General features: G+C 43.8%; 1 protein-coding gene, 1 long non-coding RNA gene and 1 gene segment (V, D, J or C); all 3 read left to right on the top strand.

Moving 5' to 3' along the window:
• Positions 1 to 1,052: 1,052 nt before the first annotated feature.
• On the top strand, positions 1,053 to 13,591 carry LOC109518647 (gastrula zinc finger protein XlCGF57.1-like). 3 transcript variants are annotated; one of them, XM_019874654.1, is made up of 2 exons: positions 1,053 to 1,121; positions 12,178 to 13,591. In XM_019874654.1, the coding sequence occupies exon 2, from the start codon at positions 12,178 to 12,180 to the stop codon at positions 13,384 to 13,386; it is 1,209 nt and encodes a 402-aa protein (XP_019730213.1). In that variant the 5' UTR covers positions 1,053 to 1,121; the 3' UTR covers positions 13,387 to 13,591. The 3 variants fall into 3 exon arrangements, with proteins under 3 accessions (XP_019730213.1, XP_019730212.1, XP_019730211.1); XM_019874653.1 differs by having other exon boundaries at positions 1,059 to 1,125; XM_019874652.1 differs by lacking the exon at positions 1,053 to 1,121 and adding an exon at positions 11,043 to 11,465.
• A 2,503-nt stretch (positions 13,592 to 16,094) lies between these two features.
• LOC109518648 (uncharacterized) lies at positions 16,095 to 17,334 on the top strand. The gene is made up of 2 exons (XR_002168798.1): positions 16,095 to 16,406; positions 16,851 to 17,334. It is a non-coding gene; the product is annotated as an uncharacterized LOC109518648 (long non-coding RNA).
• A 5,561-nt stretch (positions 17,335 to 22,895) lies between these two features.
• On the top strand, positions 22,896 to 23,372 carry LOC109518641 (T-cell receptor alpha chain V region HPB-MLT-like). The segment is given in 2 exon segments: positions 22,896 to 22,941; positions 23,014 to 23,372. Coding segments are annotated over 2 exon segments (405 nt in total).
• Positions 23,373 to 25,886: the final 2,514 nt, after the last annotated feature.

Here is a 25,886-nt window from a genome sequence, read left to right as displayed (position 1 = left end):
AAAATATTGAATTTTGCTCCCAAGCAGTGCTCTCAGGTCTCAGTAGCGGTTGAAAAATGCCACAACTCAAAATGTCCCAGCACAGGACATGATTCTAAAAACCTCACATCCGAAGCCAGGGGTGAGACCCACTGAGTAATATTGACAGCTCCAGTTCCTTATCAGTCAAGGTGTCAAAGGAGAATGTGGGGTTTGAAAGGCCTCCCCAAGTGGTCAAGAATTTTGACAGCTGTGCCAAAATGTAGCAACATTCTCCTCCTCCGAAATTCAATGAACACGCAGGGGAAAGGAGGCCGCTTCCCCCCCTCCAACATTTTGTGACCCCGACGTGATTTCGGACTGAGGTTTTTGCCAACAGATGGAACATCGGGCCCATTATTGACAAGGTAAGAGGACATTTATCCTCTCAATTGATTTTCTGTCTGTTGGCTGAGATCGAGGTAAGGATTACGTCTTGAATTGAAATTCCAAAAAGATAAATTGTGGCTGGATGAACAGTGTAATGCGCAACTGTAACTTTGTTTTAAGAGATTCGTGAATAAAGATAAAGAAGTTCGCGAATAAATAGATTTGCGGATAGAGGTTCGCGAAAAAAGAGACTTGCAAATGAAGACATTTGCGAACAAGAGAAGAATACAGAAGTTTGCGATAAATAGAAATATTCGCGGATAAAGAGTACAGAGAAGAATACAGAAGTTCACGATAAAGAGAAATATTCGCGGATAAAGAGTACAGAAGTTCGCGGAGAAAAAAAAAGGTATCCTGGATCGGGTACTCCTTTGCAAGAAGAGGTTCAAACAGAAGAAAGAGCAAGACAATAAAATTTACTGAACCAGAAAATACAAAAAAAAATTCCTAAACCAGAAAATACAAAAAAAATGACTAAACCAGAATATACAAAAAAATAACTAAACCAGAAAATACAAAAAAAGTGTCAAATTGATGAACCAGACATTTTTGGGGGCTCGTCCAGGATCGCAATATACCTCACGCCTCCAGATGCTGAGTCAACGGCCAGGAAGACTGTGGCCATGGCTGAAACACCCTTTCCAGGACTGGGTTTCGGCTTCTCGTCTGGGGGCTGAGGGTTGACGCGAATCCAGAGGAGAGGACTACTCTTGGTAAGTAGGGAGGTGGTGTCCTGTACGTACTTAAACTCCGCATTTATACTCTTTCAAAGGTTGAATGAGTGTTTCCGCGCCGGGTTTACAAAGACGGAGGTCGGGGTGGTCTTTAAACCTGTTTTTAATTGAGGTGTCCTCTACGTACTTAAACTCCGCGTGTGTATAGAACGGTACCTAGGTTGAATGTAATCGAATAAAATGCGCTTAATGAGTGACTGTGTAACTGTGTGAGTGGAGGTTTGCTACCTCATTCGAACAGGACAGTTTGGTGGCAACTGTCGGAGGAAGCAGATGCAAGAATTTCCCGCCACTTTGGTATACTTTGGGACACTTTGGTGGTAGAAGGTTGGAAATTACCTCAGTCGGAGAAATTGTCACCCTGTTCAAGGGAAAAGTCAGCATAGTTACCCTTGGTAAACCGCTGACTCTCAAATTTGCAAAATGGGGATACTAAATCGTAAGACCACGGATAAAAAGAATCCTAAAATGAAGTTAACATGTATAGATTGGAAATTCATAGAGAGCCAATGTCCTTCAAAGATAAAACATCTAAATTTCTGGATAAAAAAAATATAATTTCGCTGGCCAGCTGAACCCACAAACATTAGTGCACCTGCAGGATAATATTAGAACTATGTGCGAAAATGACAGAGAGAAAATGGATATGGATGGGTTCGAAGACATTGAGTTTCAGGTTTATCCAATATGGCACTTAGGAATAAAACACCAGAAGGAGACAGGAGACTCAATTCTGGTACCAGGAGGGAACGAGGAGAAGCCCATGACAAGAGCGAAGGAAACGTTATGTTTCACAGGAGAGAGGATGATGAATTGGGACCGGTAGGTATACAGACAGGAGTAAAACAGAAAGTGGAGAGAGAAAATAAGCTTCAGATGACATCCACAAATCCTGTTACACCAGCATTGTATTCATCCCAACCAACTTCGACATCTCCTTTTCCACCATCCCCTCCACCCTAATTTCGAGGGGGCCATCCAATGACCTCGAGGGGAAGGGGAGATTTGGGAGTGGAATTTACTCTCACATACAAACGCACAGTCAAGAATCCGTGCCGAAATAGGGGCAGAGGAATGTCAAGAAAGACGTGGGACAGATCCAGGGGAGATTATTTGTTGGTGTTGTGGGGCGAAAGGACACATTTCCCGTGACTGTCCCAAGAGTAAATTTGTAAGCGCATGACGAGACATTCCTGCTTCTCAGCAAGAGATAGCAACTTTCCTTGATAGCTTCGTGATAGAAGGAAGTTTTATTTTGAAGTAATGCGGAAAGGGATAGCGGCTTGTTTGACGGCAGATTCTTGGTGTACCTCTATATCGATATTTGGATGAGGTGAAGTGTTCTCACAGATGACAAAATTAAAAGTTTGGAGATGCTTGACCTGGGTGAGAGTGGTAGCAAGGTGAATATTTTGGTTTGTCTGTAGAGTTGTGTCTGCAAATATGTGTTAAATTAGTCTTTGCATGTGTGTAGTTAAGTGTGACTCTTGGCGCGACTCATGGAGTCTTGTTCGTTTTATTTTCTGGCTTTTGCAGTGTAGGAGGTTTGTACGGCATCAATTGTAATTACTTGTAATTGTAACGGTATTAATTGTAATTCCTAACGCCACATAAGCTTCATTATTTCAACGGGCGCTACATGAAGTATGTGTAAATCAGAAAATGGTTGAGTATGGGTGTAGTGACACAGAGAATTTTGGATACTTATAGTGGGTGAAAGGCAAGTGAAAATGTTGATGGTGAGATGTAAGGTGAAAATAGAAGTTGAGTATGTTGAGATTAAAAAAAGGAACAGGCAGGTGAGGTTTGACAGTGACGCTACGAAAGAGGAGGTCATCATGTGTTTAGGTTGAATAGGGCCGGAAGGTCACGAGATGCTTAGAAAGTTGTTTGTAAGTCATAGACACAATTTTTGTTTGTGTTAAGTGGTCGTCAGTGGACGTATGTGGGACGTTGTTATCTTTCTGGGAGGAGGTAGAATGTGTAAGTATACAGTGAAGGCCTTGATTTGGATGATTTGTAACTGTTACCTGTCTGTGGGTTTTAATTATCTTATTATTTGTTTTATAACTGCTTCTGTTATGCTGCTAATTGCCAGAATGTTCCGATTATATTACATTGTTTTATGGATTACGTTCACAAGATGCACATTTCTCTTGAAACATGAGAAGAGCCATCACGGCTACTGGTATGGGAGAAATGATGGTCTTGTGTCGTGAAATTATGTAAATTCAGTTACAACTTTGCTATCCTTGGGTTGTGTTGTGCCTTCCCTCATTATGAAATTTAATGACTAGAGTTGAAGCTATGAACTACCAATCATATCGTCGAACATACAAATTCATGTTGGTTTGAGTCATGAAAAAATGTAAGATTTTAAGCCATGTCTCATTTGTGCATTCACGGGCTGGATTTCTAATTTCGTTCGTCACAATAGCAAAATCTTCCGGCTTTAATCAATGATTATGTTTCAAGGTCACGTGTGGAGAATTTGAAATTGGCTTTGTTAACTTCGAATGACTGCACGTTTTAAGGTCAGCAGTGGCATTTTTGAAAATCACACACCCTCGGTGGTGTTTACCAAAGACAGTTGCGGAGTAGATAAGCCACTTGGCAGCCTTGAGCAGTGTATGGTGCGAACTCTGCATGCTGGAAGAGTGCTAGGAAGAAAACAAAAAAAAAGGAAACAAATGGATGAGCTGCTGCACACTAACACAGTTTTTTGTCGCCTGCTAGGCATTTATTTTGCATGGCTATGTTGTCATGTCGATCCCATTTAACACTGGAAAGATGCACAGTACTTAACCCTGCTGCTTTATTACTGCTTCCTGATGGGTGTTTGTTGGGCATGTAAACAGATAATCGCGATTTGAGAGGTAGTAGGAGGAAGTACAACAAACGTCTCTAGTCCTACCTCTCGTTCTTTGTGTGTTTTTATTTGTTTGATATTAATATTGTAGACCTGGTGGTCCAGTGATTAGCACGTCGACCTCACAGTGCAGAGGTTCAATCCCAGCTCCAGCCTCCCTGTGTGGAATTTGGATGTTTTCCCCAGACCTACGTGGGTTTTCTCCAGGTTCTCCGGTTTCCTCCCGCATTCCATAAACATGCATGGCAGGCTGATTGAACACTCTAAATCGTCCCTAGGTGTGAGCATGGGCTTGGATGGTTGTACGTGTCTGTGTGTGCCCTGTAATTGGTTGCCAGCCAGTTCAGGGAGTCCCCCACCGACTGCCCGAACATGGCTGGGATAGGCTCCAGCACCGCCCGCGAACCTTGTGAGGATAGAGCGGATCGGAAAATGCATGATTGAATGAATTCATTAATATTGTAATGGGTCATTTATTTTGTATATCTCAGTTTGACAATCTAAGGAAGAAATCTAGATATTGACGAACACATTTCCCCTTATGCGTGCTATATTTAAGGATGTTTGTACGACTTTGTGGGGTGGGAGGAGCTCCTGAGCCTTGGTCGGCAATCTTCCTTCGGGAGTAAACCCAGAGGCCAAATCCGGAGTTGAAGTCCCTAAGGCGGTGTGTTGTGAAACTCTCTCAGCGTCCCGGCAACTCCTGCGACGACGTCGATGCCAAGTTGCTTGGGCCCCGCCCTTCCCTTGGACAACATCAATGGCGTGGAGAGAGGGGATCTAGCGCATGGGCAACGCCAGGTCCTCCATACACACCTGCCCAGGCTTGTGCCCTGGAGAGGACACTCCAGCGTCATCGTGTGACGACACAACACGAGAAGTGGCAGATACCAGTGATAAGTCAGTGCTCAATTGGCGTAGAGCTCGGCGCTAGGGGTCACTCCTGACAGTGGGAGGGGGCCTCGTACCCCCACTGGGTAGCTACCACCCGCTTCAAGCTGGGCAGCCCCCGGACAGTAAGGTGCTACCCCGCCACAGTTCACTTTCCTTTCTGGGTGCTTAGGGATTAGGACCAGGAATAGTTTGAAAGGTGGACTGTAAAACCGATGCACCAGGAAACAACAAAAGAAACACAACAAGGAGCAAGCCCTTGTTAAAACTTGCAACATGGAATGTCAGGACAATGACAACCGGTCTGACGTCAGACATAATGGACATCAGCGATGCCCGCAAGACAGCAGTGATCAACAACGAGCTGCTGAGACTCAGCATTGACATTGCTGCGCTGCAAGAAACCTGCCTCGCCGAAATTGGATCTCTTCCGGAGAAAGACTACACCTTCTACTGGTGCGGGAAAGCTGCCGACGAGACCAGAGAGCATGGCGTTGGTTTCGCTGTCAAGAACTCCCTGCTGAGCATGATAGAGCCTGGTGGAGAAGGGACTGAGAGGATTCTCACCTTGCGACTTACAGAACCCTACAAAACCTTGCGAATTCACTGTCACACTGTTCAGCGTCTATGCCCCTACTCTATACTCCACGCAGGAGGCGAACAACAAGTTTTACGACCAGCTGTTGGCATCCATCCAGAAAATTCCATCCACCGACCAACTTGTTCTTCTTGGGGACTTCAACGCCCGCGTTGGATCCGACCACACATCATGGCCCAGTTTCCTCGGCCCGTGGGGAGTGGGTGACATGAACAACAACGGACAACGTCTCCTGGAACTGTGCACACTTCAAGGCCTGCGTGTCACCAACAGCTTCTTCCAGAGCAAGCCGCAGCACAAGGTGTCCTGGCGCCACCCCCGCTCAAAGCGCTGGCACCAACTGGACCTCATCTTGACCCGCGGCAAGCAGCTAAGCAGCATTCTCACCACACGCTCCTACCACAGCGCTGACTGCGACACAGACCACTCCTTGGTCTGCTGCAAGATCCCACTCCAGCCCAAGAAGCTGCACCGAGCCAAGCCACCAAGCAAGCCCCGCATCGACACAGCCAAGGCAAACCACGTGGACATGGTGGAGGCACTCGCCCGGCACCTGAAAGACGCCCTGGAGAAGAAACCACCAGAAGGAAACGCAGAACAGAGGTGGGACTTCCTCCTCAACACCATCCACGACATTGCCTATTCCATCTTTGGCAAGAGAACAAGGAAAAGCCAGGACTTAAAACTGACCATCAGTCTCAAGAAGACCAACATCTTGAGTAAGGACACGGAGAGCCAACCCACCATCTCCATTAACAACTACCAGCTGGATGTGGTCAAGGAGTTTACTTACCTTGGTTCCACGGTGACAGACTTGCTTGACTTGGACCCTGAACTGAACAGAAGGATCGGCCGAGCCACCACAACTCTTGCCCGGCTCACCAAACGCGTGTGGGAGAACAGCAAGTTGACGACCAACACCAGGATGGCAGTCTACAGGGCCTGTGTTCTCAGCACCCTACTGCATGGCAGTGAGTCCTGTACCCTGTATGCACGTCAAGAAAAGAGTCTCAACGCCTTCCACATGTGAAACCTCAGGCGAATCCTTGGTATCAAGTGGTCCGACTACATCACCAACAAAGATGTCTTGGGACGTGCCAACATCCCAAGCATGTACACCCTCCTCCGTCAGCGTCGCCTTCGGTGGCTCGGCCACATCCGCAGGATGGAGGATGGTATGATCCCCAAAGATCTGCTCTATGGAGAACTCGCAGTTGGAAAGAGAACACAGGGCCGCCCACAGCTTCGTTTCAAAGACGTTTGCAACAGGGACTTGAAGGCTATTGAGGTAGATTTGAAGGGATGGGAGTCACTGGCCCAGAACCGCCCAAATTGGAAACAAGAACTGGCACGTGGTCTATGCCGTGGGGAGGAGAAGATGAGAGCATCAGCAGAAGACAAGAGAGCCAGGAGCAGCCAGGACAAACAAGCGCCCCCCTCCAAATGTGTGGTCAGGTGCATCCACTGCAACAGGGACTGTCACTCCCGGATCGGCCTCTTTAGCCATACCAGACGGTGCTCCCAATCAGGCACAAACGGATAATCACACTGTGATTGAAATGCCAATGAAATCTCGTAAGGCATTTTTCACAGCATGGAGAAAAGACCTCTTTGAATAGTAAAGAATAGAAATGAATAAAAAGTTAAGTGTCTGAGCTTACTCTTAGTCGTCCTTTTAGCTGGGATAAAAATTTGAAAAAAGACAAATGTGATGATCCATGTTGAGTCCAATTGCTCTCATCTGAGGCAGAGTTGTAAAAAAGGAAAAAAAATCATTCATGCCCGCTCGCTGCCGAGCTAGCAGAGGTCTGATGGGCTGGAGGCAGAGCCTCCTCCATGGAGAGCGAGAGAATGCTCTTCCAAATCTCTCGAAAGTGCCCCGAAAATGCCCAACGCGTCACTCTCTGCAACTCCTTTTAAAACCCTGAATGTAGGGCTAAGGTCATCTCTCCTTCAGGTCAGAATCAGAATCATCTTTATTGGCCAAGTATGTAGAACACAAAGGGAATTTGTCTCCGGTATAACACGCTGCATTAGTATCATCATACAATACAATACATGCTGATTTATATAGCGCTTTCACAACAGCGGCAGCTGTAACAAAGCACTTAACAAAACAGTTAACATAAAGTAAAATAATAAACACAACACATAACATAAAACACGGACAGTCGTGCAGTCCTAACCACTTTTCCGGGACATGCTTTGTTATTTGAAGCAGTTTGAGATGAAAGAGGAGAGAATCAAAGTGTCCTTTCACCAGTGGATCAGAGACGTCATGCTCAAAATGTGCACACGTTGGCTACAAGCTAAGTTTCAAAGTCAACAAGCTGTAGCATCCATTGACGAAAAAAGAGATTGGTTCACTTCTCCTGTCCCAAGGAAATCCATTTCAATTCCAAGCGGCGACTCTCGGTTCCAAATACGCATCGGCGCTCTGCGCCAACGCTCCTCTCTCCTCATCCTCAACTTCAAGCCATCCATCCAGCCGCACCAACGCCGACTGTCCAACAGCGCCGACATCTCCACTGAACAAAACGGGGTTGTGAAAAATGCTGCCCATTACAGGCGCAAAAAACACAAGCGCCCCAGGTCTGTCCAGCACCGACAGTCAATGGCGCCGACATTCCTCCCAATCAAAATCTGTGCTGGTACAGGCGTGCTGCCGAGAAGGCGCAACCACCAAGCACAGATACTTCTCCTTTGACGAATGTCGTGGCCAAAAAACGCTGAAAACAGTCCATATCAGGTCCACACAATGAAACAACAAACAAAATGTGACAAAACAAAAGACAAAAACAACAAAAAAGAACAAAAAAGCAAGGCTCTTGAAGAGCACTTGCAGAAGGCTGCCTACTCGGGCGCCATCTTGGGGAAAAAAAAAATGGTCGGTTGGTATGAATTTTTGAGTGTTGTATAGCAGTGGTCTAGAATGTTGCCTTCTCTGGTGAAACAGTCGATGTGCTGCTTATATCTGGGAAGTTCACGGTTAAGATGTGCTCTATTAAAATCGCCCAAAATGATCAGGGTTGACTCTGGATATTTTAGTTCGAGTTTGTTGACTTGTTCAGCTAGCGTTTGTATCGCCGTGTTAGCGTTAGCTTGTGGCGTAATGTAAACACCGACTAGTGCAAAGGAGGTGAACTCACGTGTAGAATGGCTTGCAGTTCAAAGACTGCGACTCCAGGTCCGGGCTGCAGTGTGCATCAAGCTTCGTGACATCAGTGCACCATTCTTCGTTGATATAGGAGCAAATTCCACCGCCTTTCGATTTCCCTGGTAGCTCCGTGTCGCGATCAGCTCGGAGTAGGCGGAAGCCGGGTAGATGTATCGCGGAATCCGGGTGGCGGTCACTGAGCCAGGTTTTAGTAAAGCAGAGCGCAGCAGAAAGTGCAAAGGTTTTGTTGGTCTTTGTGAGGAGAAGAAGTTCATCCATCTTGTTTGGCCGAGAACGTAGATTAGCAAGATAGATCGATGGGAGCGGGGTTCGAAATCCACGCTGCCGGAGCTTGACTAGCACGCCGGCTCTCCGACAGCGTTTCCATGCTCCGTACAGCGCAGCCGCTCCGCTCGCTATTAGCTCCGAAAAATCTTGGGGATTTTCGTGTGGGGGTGACAAAAATCAGAGCGTAGACTCCCCAATGCTAAGCAACTTTTCCCTCGTGTAAGTAAGCCACGTAGGGTCACCAAAAACTAATGAAAATGACAAAAACAGGGCTAATACTAGGGAGCGTGTAACCGAGGCTGCCATACTTGTCGGCGCCTGATGACGTTTTGGTGGGTCATGATGACCTGCATGTCCTGATCTGACCTGCATGTGCTGATCAAAGGTATTTTTAGTTTGGTACATCTGGGAATTTCCGCTCATCTCCGACTCGTGCTGTGGCCACGTCACCGTGCAGATGGTGCAGGTCAAGATGATCTGCATGAGTGATTATGTGATCTGGTCGATACGCTTGGGTGCTTATCAGCTGCATTCATCTTGCCAATTATTTTGGTACTTTCCGGACATTCCGCTTGGATGCTTGCATCTTGGCAGCCTGCCAAGACATCCCTTTGACCCTGTTATCTGGTCCCAACAGGTTATTCAATGTTGCGCACTTTTTCCTCTCTCAGCTCACCGATAGACATTATACACCAACGAAAATGATGATTATCATATCTAAGCAGCATAAAATATAGGATATCATATATGCATAATCATGTTGATTTATCATCTCCCTTCGATCAACAGGTTTTGTTCTTGTCAGGTTCTTCATCAGGAGACATCATTTGGCAGTAAATGACATCTCCCGGCAATATCTTACACAAAGCAGTTTCAAAGCGTTTGTTATCCTAATACGAACTATTCTACTTAAAATCAATAATACCATGTTGTTATTTCATTACAACATTCAAAAAGAAGACAGAAAAATAATAATCATAAAACAACAGTTAACAGTAATTCTGTAAAACTGCATGATCCAGTTGTAAAGCACATCTTATGCATTACCTTTTGTTCAACATTTGTTTAAGGCATATTTTAAAAGCATTGACTTTGGTATGTTCGATTTAACCATATTTAATGTACAGTATATACTGTACTCTCTAAATGGACCTGTTGCGAGCTGGCGAGAGCTCAGTGGACAATCTGTTCTCAACGTCATCTAGTGGTCAAATTGGATAATGCCTCCTTAGGCTGAATTTGAGTCTAGTTTGTAGGTCAATTTCCGATTTAACTTTATCAATTGTACCATGAAATGGCGTGCCTTCCGACATAATGAAATAATAAAAAATTACCATAATCGAGACATTCCAACAAATATTGTTGAGCAAGACAATTCGATTATTGGTGAGAAGGAGAAGCTTGAAAACAAATTTAATGATTTCTTTTTCAATGGAGGTCCGAATTTGGCAAGAGACATTGACCTGCCGACTCTTTGAGTGATGCTCTCCAAGTTGTTAGGTTTAAGAACCTGTTGTGAACTCAATCTTCTTTCATCTGAGGCAGCATCCCTTTGTCACATCTCGTCCGGATTACTGTCATGCACTTTACTTCGGAGTCACCCAATCCTCCATTAAGCATTTCCAGTTGGTCCAGAATGCTGCTGCTCGTCTCTTTACTGGTACTCGTCAAGGGGACACTTAACTCCTCCGTTGGCATCCCTTCACTGGACCGTATCTATTTTTTTTAGTTCTTTTTAAGATTCTATTATTTGTTGTCAAGTGGCTGATGTGTTTTTGAGACCATACGGAAAGAGGAATAAGAAATAATATTTCGATCTTGTACACTGTACTGCTGTTGATGTAGCGCCTCATAGTGCCGCAGCTTTGCAACTTCAGTTAAAATACGCTGCCACAGAAGGACATCAAACGCTCAATCAGTACAGCTGGAGCTTTACGCTCTGTTGGGTGATATCAGTCGGTCTGGCTGGGGGTAGCCGCCATGCAATTTTGAACGCAGGAAAAACCCTGAACACCTTTTTATTCATATATCGTAACAGCGTTCATCATGCACAAATTCCAATTTCAAACATGAGAATTGACATGACCAAATGTTTTGTGTTTATCTTTTTGTGTCTTGAAGGCATCCGTGAAGATGTTGGTCCTGGACAGCAGGAGCCAGAGTCCCCCCACATTAAGGAGGAGGTGGAGGCTGAAGAGCGCCCCTGCATTCAAGAAAAGGAGGAGCCAGACCCCCCTGTCATTAAAAAGGAGGACGAAGGTCACACTCACATCAAAGAAGAGGAGGAAGAGCACCTCCACACCAAGGAGGATGAAGGAAAGCCTCCTAACATCAAAGAGGAGGAGGAGGAGCAGAATATCTGCAAGTTGTCATTGACTGGTGTCCCTTTAAAAAGTGAAGACGAAGGCCAAAGTGAAACAGGGAGAGGGGCGGGGCCTCCAGGCAGCAGCTCGTGTCAATACGTGATATCAGAAGGTGATGGAGACCACTGTGTAGTGTCACAAGTGGACAGGCTCTTAGGTATCCTAACACCACGCCACACAGCACCACTCGGGAGGATGATGAAATTGGCTCCACCACAACTGGGTCCCTAATTATTGATGGCTATACATGATATAACCATTACCACATTGTTAAAATAGAGCCTCCCTAAGTCTAAAACCTAACAATTACACAAACGTCAATTTCAAGTCTGATACTCGACCAAAAATTCACTGAACAATGAATTTTTCATTTTCATAAAGTGATACTGTGGTCGACTGGTGAACATGTCTGCCTCACAATACAGAGGTGCAGGGTTCGATGCCCGTGCCAGCCTTCTTGTGTGCGGTTTACATGTTCTCCTCCGTGCCTGCGTGTGTACTGCCATTTCCTCCCGCATTCCGAATGGTTGTTCGTCTTTGTGTGCCCTGCGATTGGCTGACACCAGTTCAGGGCTACAGCCCAAAGTCAGCTGGGATACGCACCAACACTGCCGCAACCCCTGTGAGGACAGGCGGATTAGAAAGTTTTGTCCATGATCTTTCAAGAACATTTTTTTTGCCTAAATGTGGCCAGATTCAGTCACACTAGCTGACTAATAAATGTTATGAGCCTTCTTACTTTTTTCCTGTCAGAGCGTTAAATTACAATCGACCACAAGTATAAATCTAAACAATATCTGCCATGTACAGTTACACCATGAGATTTGACTTTGCCAAACCTTTTTTCTTTATCTTCTTCTATCTTGGAGATGTCAATGAAGATGTTTGTCCTGGGCCGCGGGAGTCAGAGTCCCCCCACATTAAAGAGGAATTGGAGGATGAAGTGGACCCCTGCATTCAAGAAAAGGAAGAGCCAGATACTCTTTATTTATCAAAAGGAAGAAGAAGAGCACAGTCACATCAAAGAGAAGGAGGAAAAGCATCTCCATACCAAGGAGGATGAAAAAAAGTCTCCCTACATCAAAGAGGCAAAAGAAGAGCAGAAAATCTGTAAGCACATCAGAACACACACTGGTGAGAAACCCTTTGCCTGCTCAATTTGTCGCCAAATATTCTCTGAGAAAGGGACCTTAAAAATACACACAAGAACCCACACTGATGAGAAACCTTTTCCCTGCTCAATTTGTGGACAAAGATTCTCAGAGAAGGGAACCTTACAAATACACATAAGAACCCACACCGGTGAAAAACCTTTTGCCTGTTCAATTTGTGGGCAAAGGTTCTCTCAGAAGGGAACCTTAACAAATCACATCAGAACACACACTGGTGAGAAACCCTTTGCCTGCTCAATTTGTCGCCAAATATTCTCTGAGAAAGGGACCTTAAAAATACACACAAGAACCCACACTGATGAGAAACCTTTTCCCTGCTCAATTTGTGGACAAAGATTCTCAGAGAAGGGAACCTTACAAATACACATAAGAACCCACACCGGTGAAAAACCTTTTGCCTGTTCAATTTGTGGGCAAAGGTTCTCTCAGAAGGGAACCTTAACAAATCACATCAGAACACACACTGGTGAGAAACCCTTTGCCTGCTCAGTATGTTCCCAGAGATTCTGTCAGAAGGGACAGTTATCAAGACACACAAGAACCCACACTGGTGAGAAGCCTTTTACTTGCTCAGTTTGTGGTCAAAGGTTCTCACATAAGGAAAACTTAATAATTCACACAAAAACACACACTGGTGAGAAACTTTTCGCCTGCTCAGTCTGTGGTAAAAGATTCTTTCGTCAGGGGAGCTTAAAAAGACACACAAGTACCCACATGGGCGAGAAACCTTTTGCTTGCTCAGTCTGTGATAAAAGATTCTCTCAGAAGGGAATCTTATTAAATCACATCAGAACACACACTGGTGAGAAACCCTTTGCCTGCTCAAATTGTTGCCAAAGCTTTTCATGGAAATATCAGGTGAAGAACCATCAGTGTGTTGCAATGCACCAACACACTCATCAATGAAGCTTTGGTTTCTCATCTGATTCGGCTTCATCACTTCATGCTCCAAGGATGACTGAATTCTATGCATCATCTTGCAAGGTTCCTCAATGAAAGAAATGTTTGTATTTGTTGTGTTGAAAATATTGTGAGTTGTCAGTTTGTTGAGATTTTTTTTTTTATTTTCATTTTGAGTTTTGGCTGTGAAATGTTGTTATACTTCAGTTAGTGCATCAGTCGGCATCCCGCGGCTCCGGAGCCTCATGCGGAGCTCATGCGGCTCTTTCATCCTTATAATGCGGCTCTGATTGGCTTGGGAAAATAAATTACTAAAAAAATTTTTTTTGTATTTAATTGAAGTGTGTTTTATTTGTGTTAGTTTTTATATTATTTTAGTTCTAAATTTGAAGATGATTGTGTGATGCCTGGGCAGATTCATTTGCATTTACCTCGGGCGAGAGTGGCCTACCAGTATGCCTAATTTGTGGAGAAAAACTGGCTAACAATAAAGGGTCAAATGTTGCAAGACATTTTAACAATACACACAGAGCCTTTGCTGACAAATATCCAGAGGGAGAAGAGAGGAAAAAAGCTGTTTCGGAACTGATGCAGAAGGCTGACCGGACGAAAAATCAATTCAAGAAGTGGGTGAAGTCTGCAAATTCAACTACATATGCAAGCTTTGTGGCCGCTCAGGAAATAGGCAGGCATGGGAAACCGTTCACAGATGGAGAATATATGAAAGAATCATTCCTTAAGATTTCAGAACACTTATTTGCGGACTTTAAAAACAAAGACGAAATTGTGCAGAAAATCAGAGAGAATTGCATTAAAAACAAACACCGCTTACGGCTCACAGATGACAGCTTACAGTCCTGCGTAAAGATGAAAGTGACTTCGTACAGCCCCGATTTGCAGAAGCTGTGCGCAGAGGTTCAGGAGCAGAAGTCCCATTAACCAGGTAAAATAAATATTTATGCAGATATTTTGCAAATATTTAATTTTCATTGTTTAGTGACACAGTGCTTTTTCCCCCAATTTATTTTATATATTCAGGTCAAGGCTCCGCTGCATACTTTGAAAGCCCAAGGCGATATAAGGATGACGGCTCACGGATTTTTCCCTTTTGTTTGCTGCATGCACAATTTAAATTCAGCTTTTTAATTTATTCGAAAGAGACATTCAGACATTATTATTTTTTCAAGAATTCAAAATGTGTTCATTACATCGGTAAAATTTAATTTCCTCCGTAGCACTTCATAAGACATAACCACACTATAGTTGTTTATACAAAGTGTAAAGGTAAGAAAAAGCAATATATACAGTCTTATCTTCATTTTAGATAAGATAAATGGATATAAGGATGACGCCTCATGGCATTTTTCTGCTTTCGTTTGCTACATGGACAATTTAACATTGTTATTATTTTTCAAAATGTTCAAAATGTGTTCATTAAATGAATAAAATGTAATTTTCTCTGTAGCACGTGGATTTCATAAGAAACATGCTGCGGTAAAGTAGTAGAAGTTTTTTTTTTTCATTTTAGATGTGCGGCTCCCAGTGTTTTCTTTTCCGTGGAAACCGGGTTCAAATGGCTCTTTCGGTGTCAAAGGTTGCCGACCGCTGAGTTAGTGTGTTTGATCATATTTAGACCCTTTTTTTTTTTTAAGAAAATGCATTTTAGTTCATTTTTTTATTTGATGTCATAGTGTTGTGGATGAATTGATCATGAAGGGATTTTCATGAATACGCTTTTATATTACTTTTTCACAGTTTTTCATGTATTCACAACACACTTACTTTTGTGTCACGGCTGCCTCATATCATCATAGTTAAGGTAATAGAGTCGTTGAAAATGTATGACTGCAAATAATACTGTTTCTGAGTCTCAGCGAGTATCTGTTTGTGGTGAGTGTACATGAGGAAGTGAGAGAGAAAATACAGATCCAAGTTCTTCTGTAGTTCTCTATTGAAGCCCAGGCTGGCAGGTGTACACCAATGGCTTGAAGAAAATCTGACATTTGTTTTGACACGAGTCGAGGGCCATTATCGGAAACAATTTGGACAGGTGCACCAAATCTACTCAAGATTTCACCGCAAAATTAATATGAATACAACACCAAGGCTCCTGAGGAAAATCCCATAGCTAAGTGGTACGGCTGCAGGATTGTTGCAAGTTTTAGGACATGATGAACAACTCATTTCCATATGTTCAACCTCTTTGTTTCGCCCTAGCCACCCAAAGGAACTTCTCACTATCTCTTTATTTTCACGATTCCACTTAGTGATGGCAAAATTAAGCCCCATAAAGCAGTGAAAGCCCTGCAGGGAAATACTTCACACACGCTTCGGGGCTTCAAGATGAATCATTTCCTCGACTACGCCATCATGTGGACAGGAAAATGTATAACATGCTTGGTGCATGCAATAAAATGGTGGAGTGTAAATCATGCTCTGACCACATCATAATATGTATTTGAGGAGTGTTTTTACATGAATTGTTCTGTGTTACTTTGTCTATGTTTGTGCTTATGCAACAAGTGAAAATGTGAAATAAGGAGGTAAAATAAAATGCTTATTCGTTTTTATTGAAAAACAATATTTTATCCAGTTTTTGGACTCAGGCGTTTCTTTTTTTGCAGAGAATTTCACCTGCTTTTGAACAAACTCTTTCACATGGTACTGATGAAGCAGGGGTGCGTAGATATGTGATAGCAAGTTGGTATGAAGGGGAATCAATAGCGTTTCTTTGTCGCTTTTATTTTGAACAACACTCGAACCTATCGTATCATTTCCTGAATCAGTCATGTGGTACACCCCCTTCGCGGGGCTTCAAACGTCACCACTGACGTCATCAACACGCGCTTCGACTCCCCATTCATGAACCACTCATCGAGATCACTCGGCACAAGCTTCAGGGATCCGACCCGTGGAGCACATCACTAATTCCACTATGTCCTGCATGAAGGTGTTCTAGCATTTTAGTGTGCCCTTACAGTGGAATGATGATCCTCCTTCCACACAGCAGACACCTGGACTGGACGGTAAGCTTCCACCTTCTATCGTGGTAAAGTTTTAGGTTAGAGTTATCATCTACTGACCGCCCATTCGTGACTATATCTATCTTCTTCTTCTTCTTCTTCTTCTCCTTTCGGCACGTCCCTATTCAAGGGTCGCCACAGCGAGTCAGTAATTTCCATCCGCCCCTGTAAACCGTCCTACCAACTCGCATGGTCGTCTTGGCAAAAGTTTTACGCCGGATGCCATTCCTGACGCAACCCTCCCCATTTCTCCGGGCTTGGGACCGGCACTGGGGAACAGTGCACCCCCAGGGGAGGGCACTGCCCCCCAGCGGCTGGGTTTCGTGACTATATCTATCACTGCCGATAAATCAGGTTCAGCACGTGGAGCCTTTTTCACTGTGGATGCAGTTATTGGCGCTCTTTCAATGTCCCTGGAGTGAAAGATTTCTACTGTGTTCGATTCAGCTTTTGAGAGTTTGGAGTGGGAACCTTGAAAGTCCATCTGCGCATCAATGAGCATTTGATTTGCGATGCTTGATGTCGTAGGAGTGAGCCGACAACAGTAAAGCCCACCGCTGAAAGACGGGGACCTGCAAGAGATGGTAGTCCAAAACCTGCTTCACCTTTATGTCACTCCCTTTTCCTCTGCGCTCACTGACTTTGACTTGAATTGATTTGCACTGACAGAAATGCTCGCTTTGTGTTCACTTACAAGGGTCGTGGTTCGCGCTGGAGCCGATCCCGGCTGTCTGTGGGCAGTAGGCGGGGCACACCCTCAACTGGTTGACAACCAATTGCAGGCGATTCACAGCCGAACAATCACACTAAGGGACAATTGAGACGCAGGGGTGTCAAACTCATTTTTGTCACGGGCTATTTTGGAGTTATGTCTTCCTCTGGAAGGCCGTTACACAGCTAAGCTGAAGAAATGATAATTTTTTAAAAATTACTTGTACACAGCAAATTGATGGATCACTTGTTTTGAAATCAGTCAAATATTTTTTTGCTGAATTTTTGTACAAGTGAGTGTAAATAAAGTCACAAAATTATTGCAAAAGCTCAACGTTATTTATTACACATGACAACTTGTGTGTTCCAATGACCTGCCATGCATGTTTTTGGAATGTGGGAGGAAAACGTACCCACGAGGGTGAGAACAAACCAACTCCACACAGTAAGGCCAAAACCAGACTTCTGGACCTCTGCACTGAGGAAGACAGCCTAACCAGTGGACCGCCGTGGCACCCCTAATATTTCTTTAGATCAGAACAGCACTGATTGAAATAGACTGCGGAGAAAAAAATGCTGAAAACTGCATTTATGACCCGGAATAAAATGGAGGTTTTTCAGTTTAGAATGAAATGTGTTATGTAACTATGCATTTACTTTTAGCTTCATATTTTTGAATTTTCCTCTGCTTGCACACTGGCAGATCGCCACTGCAAAAGAAAATATCTGAATGGCTTTCCTGCAAAAATAAGAGCCACTTGAACACTGCACACCTTTTTAAATTGTGAAAGTAATTTTTAGATCAAGGAAAGCACGCCAAAGGTGTGGACAATGCCGATGACCATATTAGAAGTCAGGAAGTCGTACAACGAGGTGATGGCGTCCCTGCAGATTCAGCGCCACCAGTGTTGAATGGGACGCTTGCCATGCTTTTCGGGAGATGGTAGCTCCAAATCTACTCCTTGTATAACTTTATGGCGAGGATGGCTTGACGACAGTGAGGAGCTCCAATGTGCACCTTAAGGAAAAGAAGGTATAACGTAAGGTGTTTTAGTGTAGAAAAATAGTGAGGGACATTTGAGTACATTTCAAAAACATTCTGGAAAATGCTGTGCAGCGGGTGTAAGCAGGTGAGTCAGGAGAACGTCAGCGGAGAACCTATGGCAATGCCACTTGGACAAACCTTATGTCGAACGCGAATAGCCATGTGCAGAGGCGATATTGAGGGTGATTATGCCATCACCGTGACACATAATATATGAATAACGAATCCACTGTTTACAGGCACAAGTTAAGCGCACGCATACATGCGTATTTTAATCCTAAACGTGTTTGTGTTGCGACAAAGTTTGTCCTTAACGATTTGCCGGACAACGGTGCTGCAGCCTGTGAATTAGCAGAATAAGATACAGTAAATATTCCCATCCCCGGAATTCTATGAAAAGGAATTTCCTTCACCCGGAACAAAAACCCGTGCATTAACATTAACATTATTAACATCAACTACGATATTTCATGTTACCGGAACTTACGTAGGCGGAAATTCCACTACCCGTAACCCGGATTGAGACGTCATGCCGCGGGAGCTTAAATACACGCAACGCCCACCTGATGCTACGGAACGACGACACTGAGACACATTTTCACTTCGCGTTTTTCGATCATCAGATTCGAAACGACGTGTAAGTGAGTTTTTATTGGCGTGCGTTTTACTGTAATTGTGAATGCTTTTAACTTTATTCACTTAACGTCCTGTAGAACGCGGCACGAGCTTAAAAGCAGCACCCACTCGACACGACCGAAGAAACATGTTCGCTTCGCCGTTTTCATTCATCAGATTCGAAACGAAGACGTGGAAGTGACTTTTTATTGGCGTGCGTTTTACTGCAATTGCGAAAGATTGAGATGTTTGGAGTTGGCTCGACCAGAGCATGTTTGGCCTTTTCGTGTCACGAAGCGCATTGAAAGCGAGAGCTATTTTTTGGTCGTGGATCAATGCGATGGGCCACCACTGTTATCCACAATTCTGAAACATGTTTGCGCAGATTACATTTTCATAATGTGTCAATGATGTCTCTTCATACCTAAAATGTAAATAATATGGCTTCTGGATGGACGCTGTGCTGCCAGCTCTTTCAATCCGACAAATATTTCGAAATTAATTTGTCATCCAACCTCCATGTGAATTTGCTTATTTTAAAGCTTCAATGTGCAGGCTTACTTTCTGCTATTTTTGCAGATGACAACTTACCACCTTTCAGATCTAGAAATCAGGGACACACACTTAGCAATGGCGAAACACTTAACAGCCTGAACTTGAGCATGTTGACCAGGCCTACTGTATTGTATACATATAAAATGCTGTACGTTAAACAAAGCCTCTCTGGGGATACTTTTACTGAAAGAAAGAAAATCAGGCTTCTTCTGGAACACAGGAACATCCATGACACTGTGTCACACAACAGTGCCCTTCAAAAACCATGATGACCAAAAACAATTTGAAATATGGACTCCTCAGACCACAGCCCACTAGGATGGAAAAAAAAAAATAATAATTTTATTTACATTTTGCAGCACGACATCCAAACTTTATAATTGGGGTTTGTATATCTTGGTTAGCTGTTCCTCTAACAGAGGTGAGTGTGATGAGTTCAGGAGCAGGAAATGTTCTTGCAACGAGAATCTGGTGTGTGTGTCACTGTGCGTGTCACAGCACCGTCGTAACCTGCAGAGTGCTCAAGCAACACTTCCTCCATGTGCAGGTGCACTCGCTCCCTGTCACTTGCCATGCTGACCGACATTCCTGGCTTGCCCTTCAATGGTTTGCCGTTTCCAAAGTGGGAAAGCAGGAAGTGTGGCGCTCGTCCAGGACGTTGTTTGTACCGGAAAAAATCATCACCACTCGTAGCCTTATTGGGGTAAATGTATGACAGTGTCACCCAACTGCCTTTTGATGCCAACATTTCAGTCGTGACCGCCACCAGCTCGCTGCTGATGCCTCAACGATGAGACAAAAGCAGTTTCAGCATTCGGTTGAGTGACTCTTCGCCTCGCCAAGCAACACTCACCTGCCACCGTAGTCATGAGCAGCAACCAAGCTAACAGCAACATGCTGAAGAACGTTCTGTCAACTCTGCTTCGTCTTCTGAATTCAAGATGTCATCGCGTGACTGAAGCTCCTCCCTGATCACGTGAGCCCACGCCCCAAAATGCCTTTGATTTTTACTGTGGATCAGGCAACTTCAAAGATTCCAGGTGACGTGCCTTGCTAGACATGCACACTTTTCCAGGAAGACAAAAAAGTGAAAAACAACATGCTTTTCACAATTTTTATTTGATCTGATGTGGTCATTTGGTCGGAACCAAAGGGTGTCATTCATCGTGAGTACAATGAAAGTCAGCACAAATCTACTCACCACCTCAGAGTTGTTTTCGCGCCAAGAGAACGGATGATTGGAGCTGCCACTGTGTTCGTTTTTTTTTTTTTTTTTTTAAATCATAATGTCACTGGGCAAGCGCATGCACAAGTCAATAGGCCCTGGCAATTATGGGAAATAATAAGAATAAAACATTTTATTTACATTTTTCATCGTGTTGCCAGAGCACATGAGGCAATAAAAGGGAAGATTCACGGCAGAAGCAAGCAGCTGAACCTTTCCCCGAAAAACAGGAAGAAAAACAAGAGTTCACGGACAATTATGTCAAAACAAGAGGTGGAAAATACAAGCTACCGTTTATATTAAGATCATCCTGATTTCCACTGTCATGTACGGAGCCCCTAAGGGGACATGGAAGGAAAAAAAAAGAAAAGATTTTTTTTTTTTCCTTCCATGTCCCCTTAGGGCAGGGGTGTCAAACTCATTTCACATGGTGAGCCACATACGGCCTCGGTAGAAGTCAAGTGGGCCGGACCATTAAAATGATACCATTCTTTGCTAGAAAATAGAAATAACCAAAACAATATGTCTTTCCTTTGTTTTGGTATAAAGAAGCACAAGAACATTTGGAAAATGTTGAAATTTAATGAACATATCTTTTACAAAACATTTCATGAAGCACCTTACATTTCCTTCGACAAATGTACAATTTACTTTTATCATTCACATATATGCATTGCAACTGATCCCACTGATTGTACAAACTTTAACAAGTAATTGGTATTGAAAAATATAGTAATGCAATTTAAGATTAAACGAGATTTATACAGAAAGGAAGTTTTAAACCATTTACACGTGCATATAAAATATAAATGTAATCCCTGCCTACACCTTACAAACTAAGGAGAGTGCTATTAAATGTGTAAATGTGAGAGTGCTATTGATAGCGTCTGCTATCTCAGTGATGGACTGAGGCTGCTGTTGTCTTCTTCTCTGATCAAAACAGTGCCCCCTTGCGGATACGCAATGAATTGCACCTTATTAAAAATATTAATTCTGTGTCTTTAATGCATTTTTTTTCACTTTTAAATTATCCTGTGGGCCTGATTGAACCTCCTTGCGGGCCGGTTCCATATGTTTGACATGCCTGCTTTACATAATCATCTCGCGGGCCGGATTAAACTCCTTTGCGGGCCGAATCCGGCCCGCGGGCCGTATGTTTGACATCCCTGCCTGAGGGGCTCCGTAGTCATGCTTGTCCCGCCCCCGAAGACAATCTTCTTGGAACAACATCCACCATGACACAAAGCTGCAACCACATTGGCCACGCCCACCACCTCTGGTTTCACAATGCTGACATCATGTTATCTGTTCTTCAAAGTTCCGCTCAAAAGCCATTCACATTATTTTGATGTTACCAGGGGGTCCCAAGTCATTGTACAAGGTACAGTAAAATGATACAGGATCCGACATTAACTTTTGCCCAATGGCCTTATGGCCCTGGACCAGTATGGCACTGTTGTCGGGCCACCACGGACACTTTCGATGCGGGCTTGGTAGTCCAGTAAAAATGTTATCAATATGAAACTAAAATTCTTGCTTTTAAGCAAAATATTTTATGATTTGAAAATTTAGTTTTTAGCTGTCAGGCGAGGTACTCAAACCGTCTTGAAAACAAATGATCTTTTGGCCTCTCATCAGTCAAGGTTGTCTTGTTTGAGCTTCCTGTAGGTGGCCACAATACACAACAAAAATATATGCTGGTGCGTGCTCAATTATTTTCCACAACAATATGCATTGGCTTAAACTAGAAATAAGCTCAGAATTTTTTTTTTTTTTTTTATCCCGATCTGTACTTTAATCACAGTAACACCAAGGTAACTTGGTACTATTTGCTTGCCTCCATGGCCACCAGGAGCCAGAAACAACAAACCAATACATAAAACAAAAAGTGCTTGCAAAGGCAAAGTACAAGAGAACGCAGAGAATACAAAAACGATATATCACAGGTCCAATAACGTTCAACCAAATATCAATATCGATAAAAAAAAATATTGAAAACGAGAGCAACTCTGAAACACACAGAAAGGTCACACGTTTCCTGCTTTTCGTCTCGCCGAGTGGCAGCTCGCCACGTGCAGGAAAGTTGGCGAGTATCGGAAGTGACGGGAAGCAAGTGCCCCTGCATCTCGAGATGATTATGTAACATATTTACTTTAATATTAGCTTTAATTGAGTCTGATTAAAATCAAGACAAGACAAAGTTGACGTTCTCGCGAACCACAGTGAGTTGCTCCGCCTCACAGCAAAACACGACTTCCATTGTGCACGTATGATGTCACTGCTTCAAAAAGGCCCCACCCCCTCAGCAACATGTCAGTTCATGCACACTGCGACTGCAGACATGAACCGGGCGCTTGTATGTTTGCTGACGGCTGCTTGGAGCCTGGGTGAGGTCGAGATGTGAAGTCACTGCCGCTTTCCACTGACGTCTGATGGCTTTTGTTCCATTTTTGTGACAGGAATCAGTGGACAGGCGGTGCACCAGCCGGAACGGGACGTCCGCACCGTGGAGGGTGCAGCAGTGACGCTGGACTGCAGTTACGACACTTCGACGTACTACATCTTCTGGTACAAACAAGAAGCCAACGGATCGCCTGACTTCATCCTGGTCACAGATCGGCCCGGTTCCAGGACGAATGCCGAAAAGTACCGTGAAAGATTTCGCTGCAGCATGGATGCCAGCGCTGGGCAAGCTCCTCTGCATATCGACAGCGTGAAGCCCAGCGACTCGGGAGTCTTCTACTGCGTTGTGCGGCCCACGCTGACACATCCACTGGCGTGCCTGCACAAAAACACCTGCACCCGCCTCATCTCATGAGTGACATTGGGGGCGTGGCCTCACCGGAGTCCAAGACGTCTCACTGTAGCAGAGCTGCAACTCAGCGTGACAACAGACTGCTTCTATGCTCGAGGATGAAATTGTCTTGTCTCGTTTTTTAACTCTGCTCGATAGTGGGCCTCGTACTGTGTGTGTTCTCGAATTTACTTCATCTGATACTACATGAAGGTTTCGCCTCCTCATTTCTCTTCAGTTATGTTGACAGTGCAGCTCAGACGTCAATCAGGAGGCCAGCGACAACTGACGATGCTCACCAGTGTTATGGCAGCCGACTTGGCAAATGGGGCAGGCTAAGCAGCAATAAAATGACAAAAGTAACGAAACAGCATCACACTCTACATACCTGTCAACTTTTCGGAGCGCCAACCTGTATAAACTACCAAAAAAATCCTTATAGAAAGCAAAAAAATCCTGATAACATACCAAAGCATTTTATATGTCAAAATAACGGCAGAAAAAAACCCACGAAATATGAATGATATATTTGTTTCCTTGTAGAACTTGCTTGTACACTACCAAAGTATGCAATGAATACTCTGCTGTTTTCAACTAGGAACCACGTGATTTACTGGAAAGTTACCGGAAATGAAAGCCTTCGAGTAGACTAGCACCGTTCTGGGCAAAAGCAAACGGAACTACCTGTTAGGGGGAAAAAAAAAACCCTGAAATTTTCAGAATCCGTATGATTTGTGCGATATGGCCATAATACGTAAGATTCACCACAAAATCCGTTTGAACTATGGCTAAACCGTATGAGTTGACAGGTATGACTCAATCTACATATTGCACATGCACAATCCAAATGCAGAGTACTACCCGAATGAATGAATGAATGAATGAATGAATGAATGAATGAATACTTTATTGTCATTGCACACTTGTTACAACGAAATTCTGCAGGAGCCTCCACCCCCAAGTGCGTCGCGAAGTATAAAAATATAAAAAATATATAAATACATTGCACTCCCCTAGACCCACATACAATCACACGCACACATTAAAAATTGATAGAGTTATGGAATGGATTTTTTTTTTTGTTTTAAATCGTGATAAGAATATGTTCGATATTCGGCACTAGTTAAGGTACAGTCCAAGTTGTCTTACAAAATGATATGAATCAGGGATTAACATGACAGTATGTGGACTATTTCGGACTAATTGAAATACAGTCAGAGATATCATGAGGTATTAAGTAAAATTGCACACCCACAGGCCTACACATTTACATGCACACGATTTGAGGAATTGAGATTCAGCAGCCTGACTGCCCAGGGATAAAAAGTGTTTCTGTGTCTGTTTGTCCCTTCTTCTCATGACTCTATATTTCCTGCCCAGGGGCAGGAGGTTGAAGAGGCACCTGCCAGGGTGGGATGGATCAGTCAGGATTTTCTTTGCCCTTTGTAGCCCTCTTGAGTTAGCGATGTCATCCAGGGTTGGCAGGGGGCAGCCGATGATTTTTTGTGCCGCCTTTATGACTCCTTGCAGAGCATCCCTGTCCTTAGCCGTACAGCCAGCATACCACGCTGTGATGCCGTACGTCAATACGCTCTCCACTGTGGAGCGGTAGAAAGTGTGTAGCAGGTGTGAGCCCGTCTGGCATTTGTTCAGCAATCTTAAGAAGTCCAGCCTCTGTTGCGCTTTCCCGACCAAAGCATCTGTGTTTGCATGCCATTTGAGGTCGTCCGTTACATGCACACCCAGGAACTTGAACGTCGAGACCTTCTCCACACAGACACCGCCCATCTGTAGTGGGGAGGGTTCTGCTCTCTTCCTCCTCCAGTCCATCACCATCTCCTTTGTTTGGCTGGTGTTCAGTAGCAAATTGTTTGATGAACACCAGCCTACGAGTCTCTGTACCTCCTCCCTATACGCCGTCTCATCGCCATTGGAAATGAGACCCACCAATGTAGTGTCATCGGCGAATTTCACGATGACATTTGAGTCATACTTGGGGGTACAGTCATGTGTGTACAGTGTAAATAGGAAGGGGCTCAGCACACAGCCCTGGGGGGAGCCCGTGCTGAGTTGGTTGATTGTATGATAATTGAGCTTTTTCTCAGCAATCACCTATTTTGATGGCAGAAACTTCACTTATACGGAAGATTCTACCATTTCTTTTGAATCCAACAAAACATTCTATTTCACTTAAATTTGGCTCATTTAAATAAATTTCTATTCTTTCTTTCAAAGGATACATTAAAAATCTCTTCCATTTGTTAGGATCAATGAAATGCTTTGCATGAGAAAACTTTTTCTTTTTTGGTGAGCATAAAAACTGTCTACAAAAAAAGATAGAGCTCTATTTTTATGCCTTTTTACCTCATTGGGTGCAGAAATTAAATATGTAAGTTTTGAAGTTCTTTTGAGTGAATTTCTGGATGATATCGTGAAAAATACAGAAACAAGTTCTTTCAGGGGCAATTCAAAGAATTTGTTTGTTAAATCACATTCTTTTGTGTAATTTGTTTGTTCCAGAATAAAATCAAAAACATC

Source organism: Hippocampus comes, unplaced genomic scaffold, assembly GCF_001891065.2.
Source record: "Hippocampus comes isolate QL1 unplaced genomic scaffold, H_comes_QL1_v1.1 scaffold134, whole genome shotgun sequence".
NCBI lineage: Eukaryota > Metazoa > Chordata > Actinopteri > Syngnathiformes > Syngnathidae > Hippocampus > Hippocampus comes.
The sequence above is the reverse complement of the archived record's forward strand: the minus strand, read 5'-3'. Positions and strand labels throughout refer to the sequence as shown.

Excerpts from the sequence above, each read along its gene's own strand:
- LOC109518647 (XM_019874654.1), top strand. The coding sequence starts at position 12,178 with ATGTCAATGAAGATGTTTGTCCTGGGCCGCGGGAGTCAGAGTCCCCCC.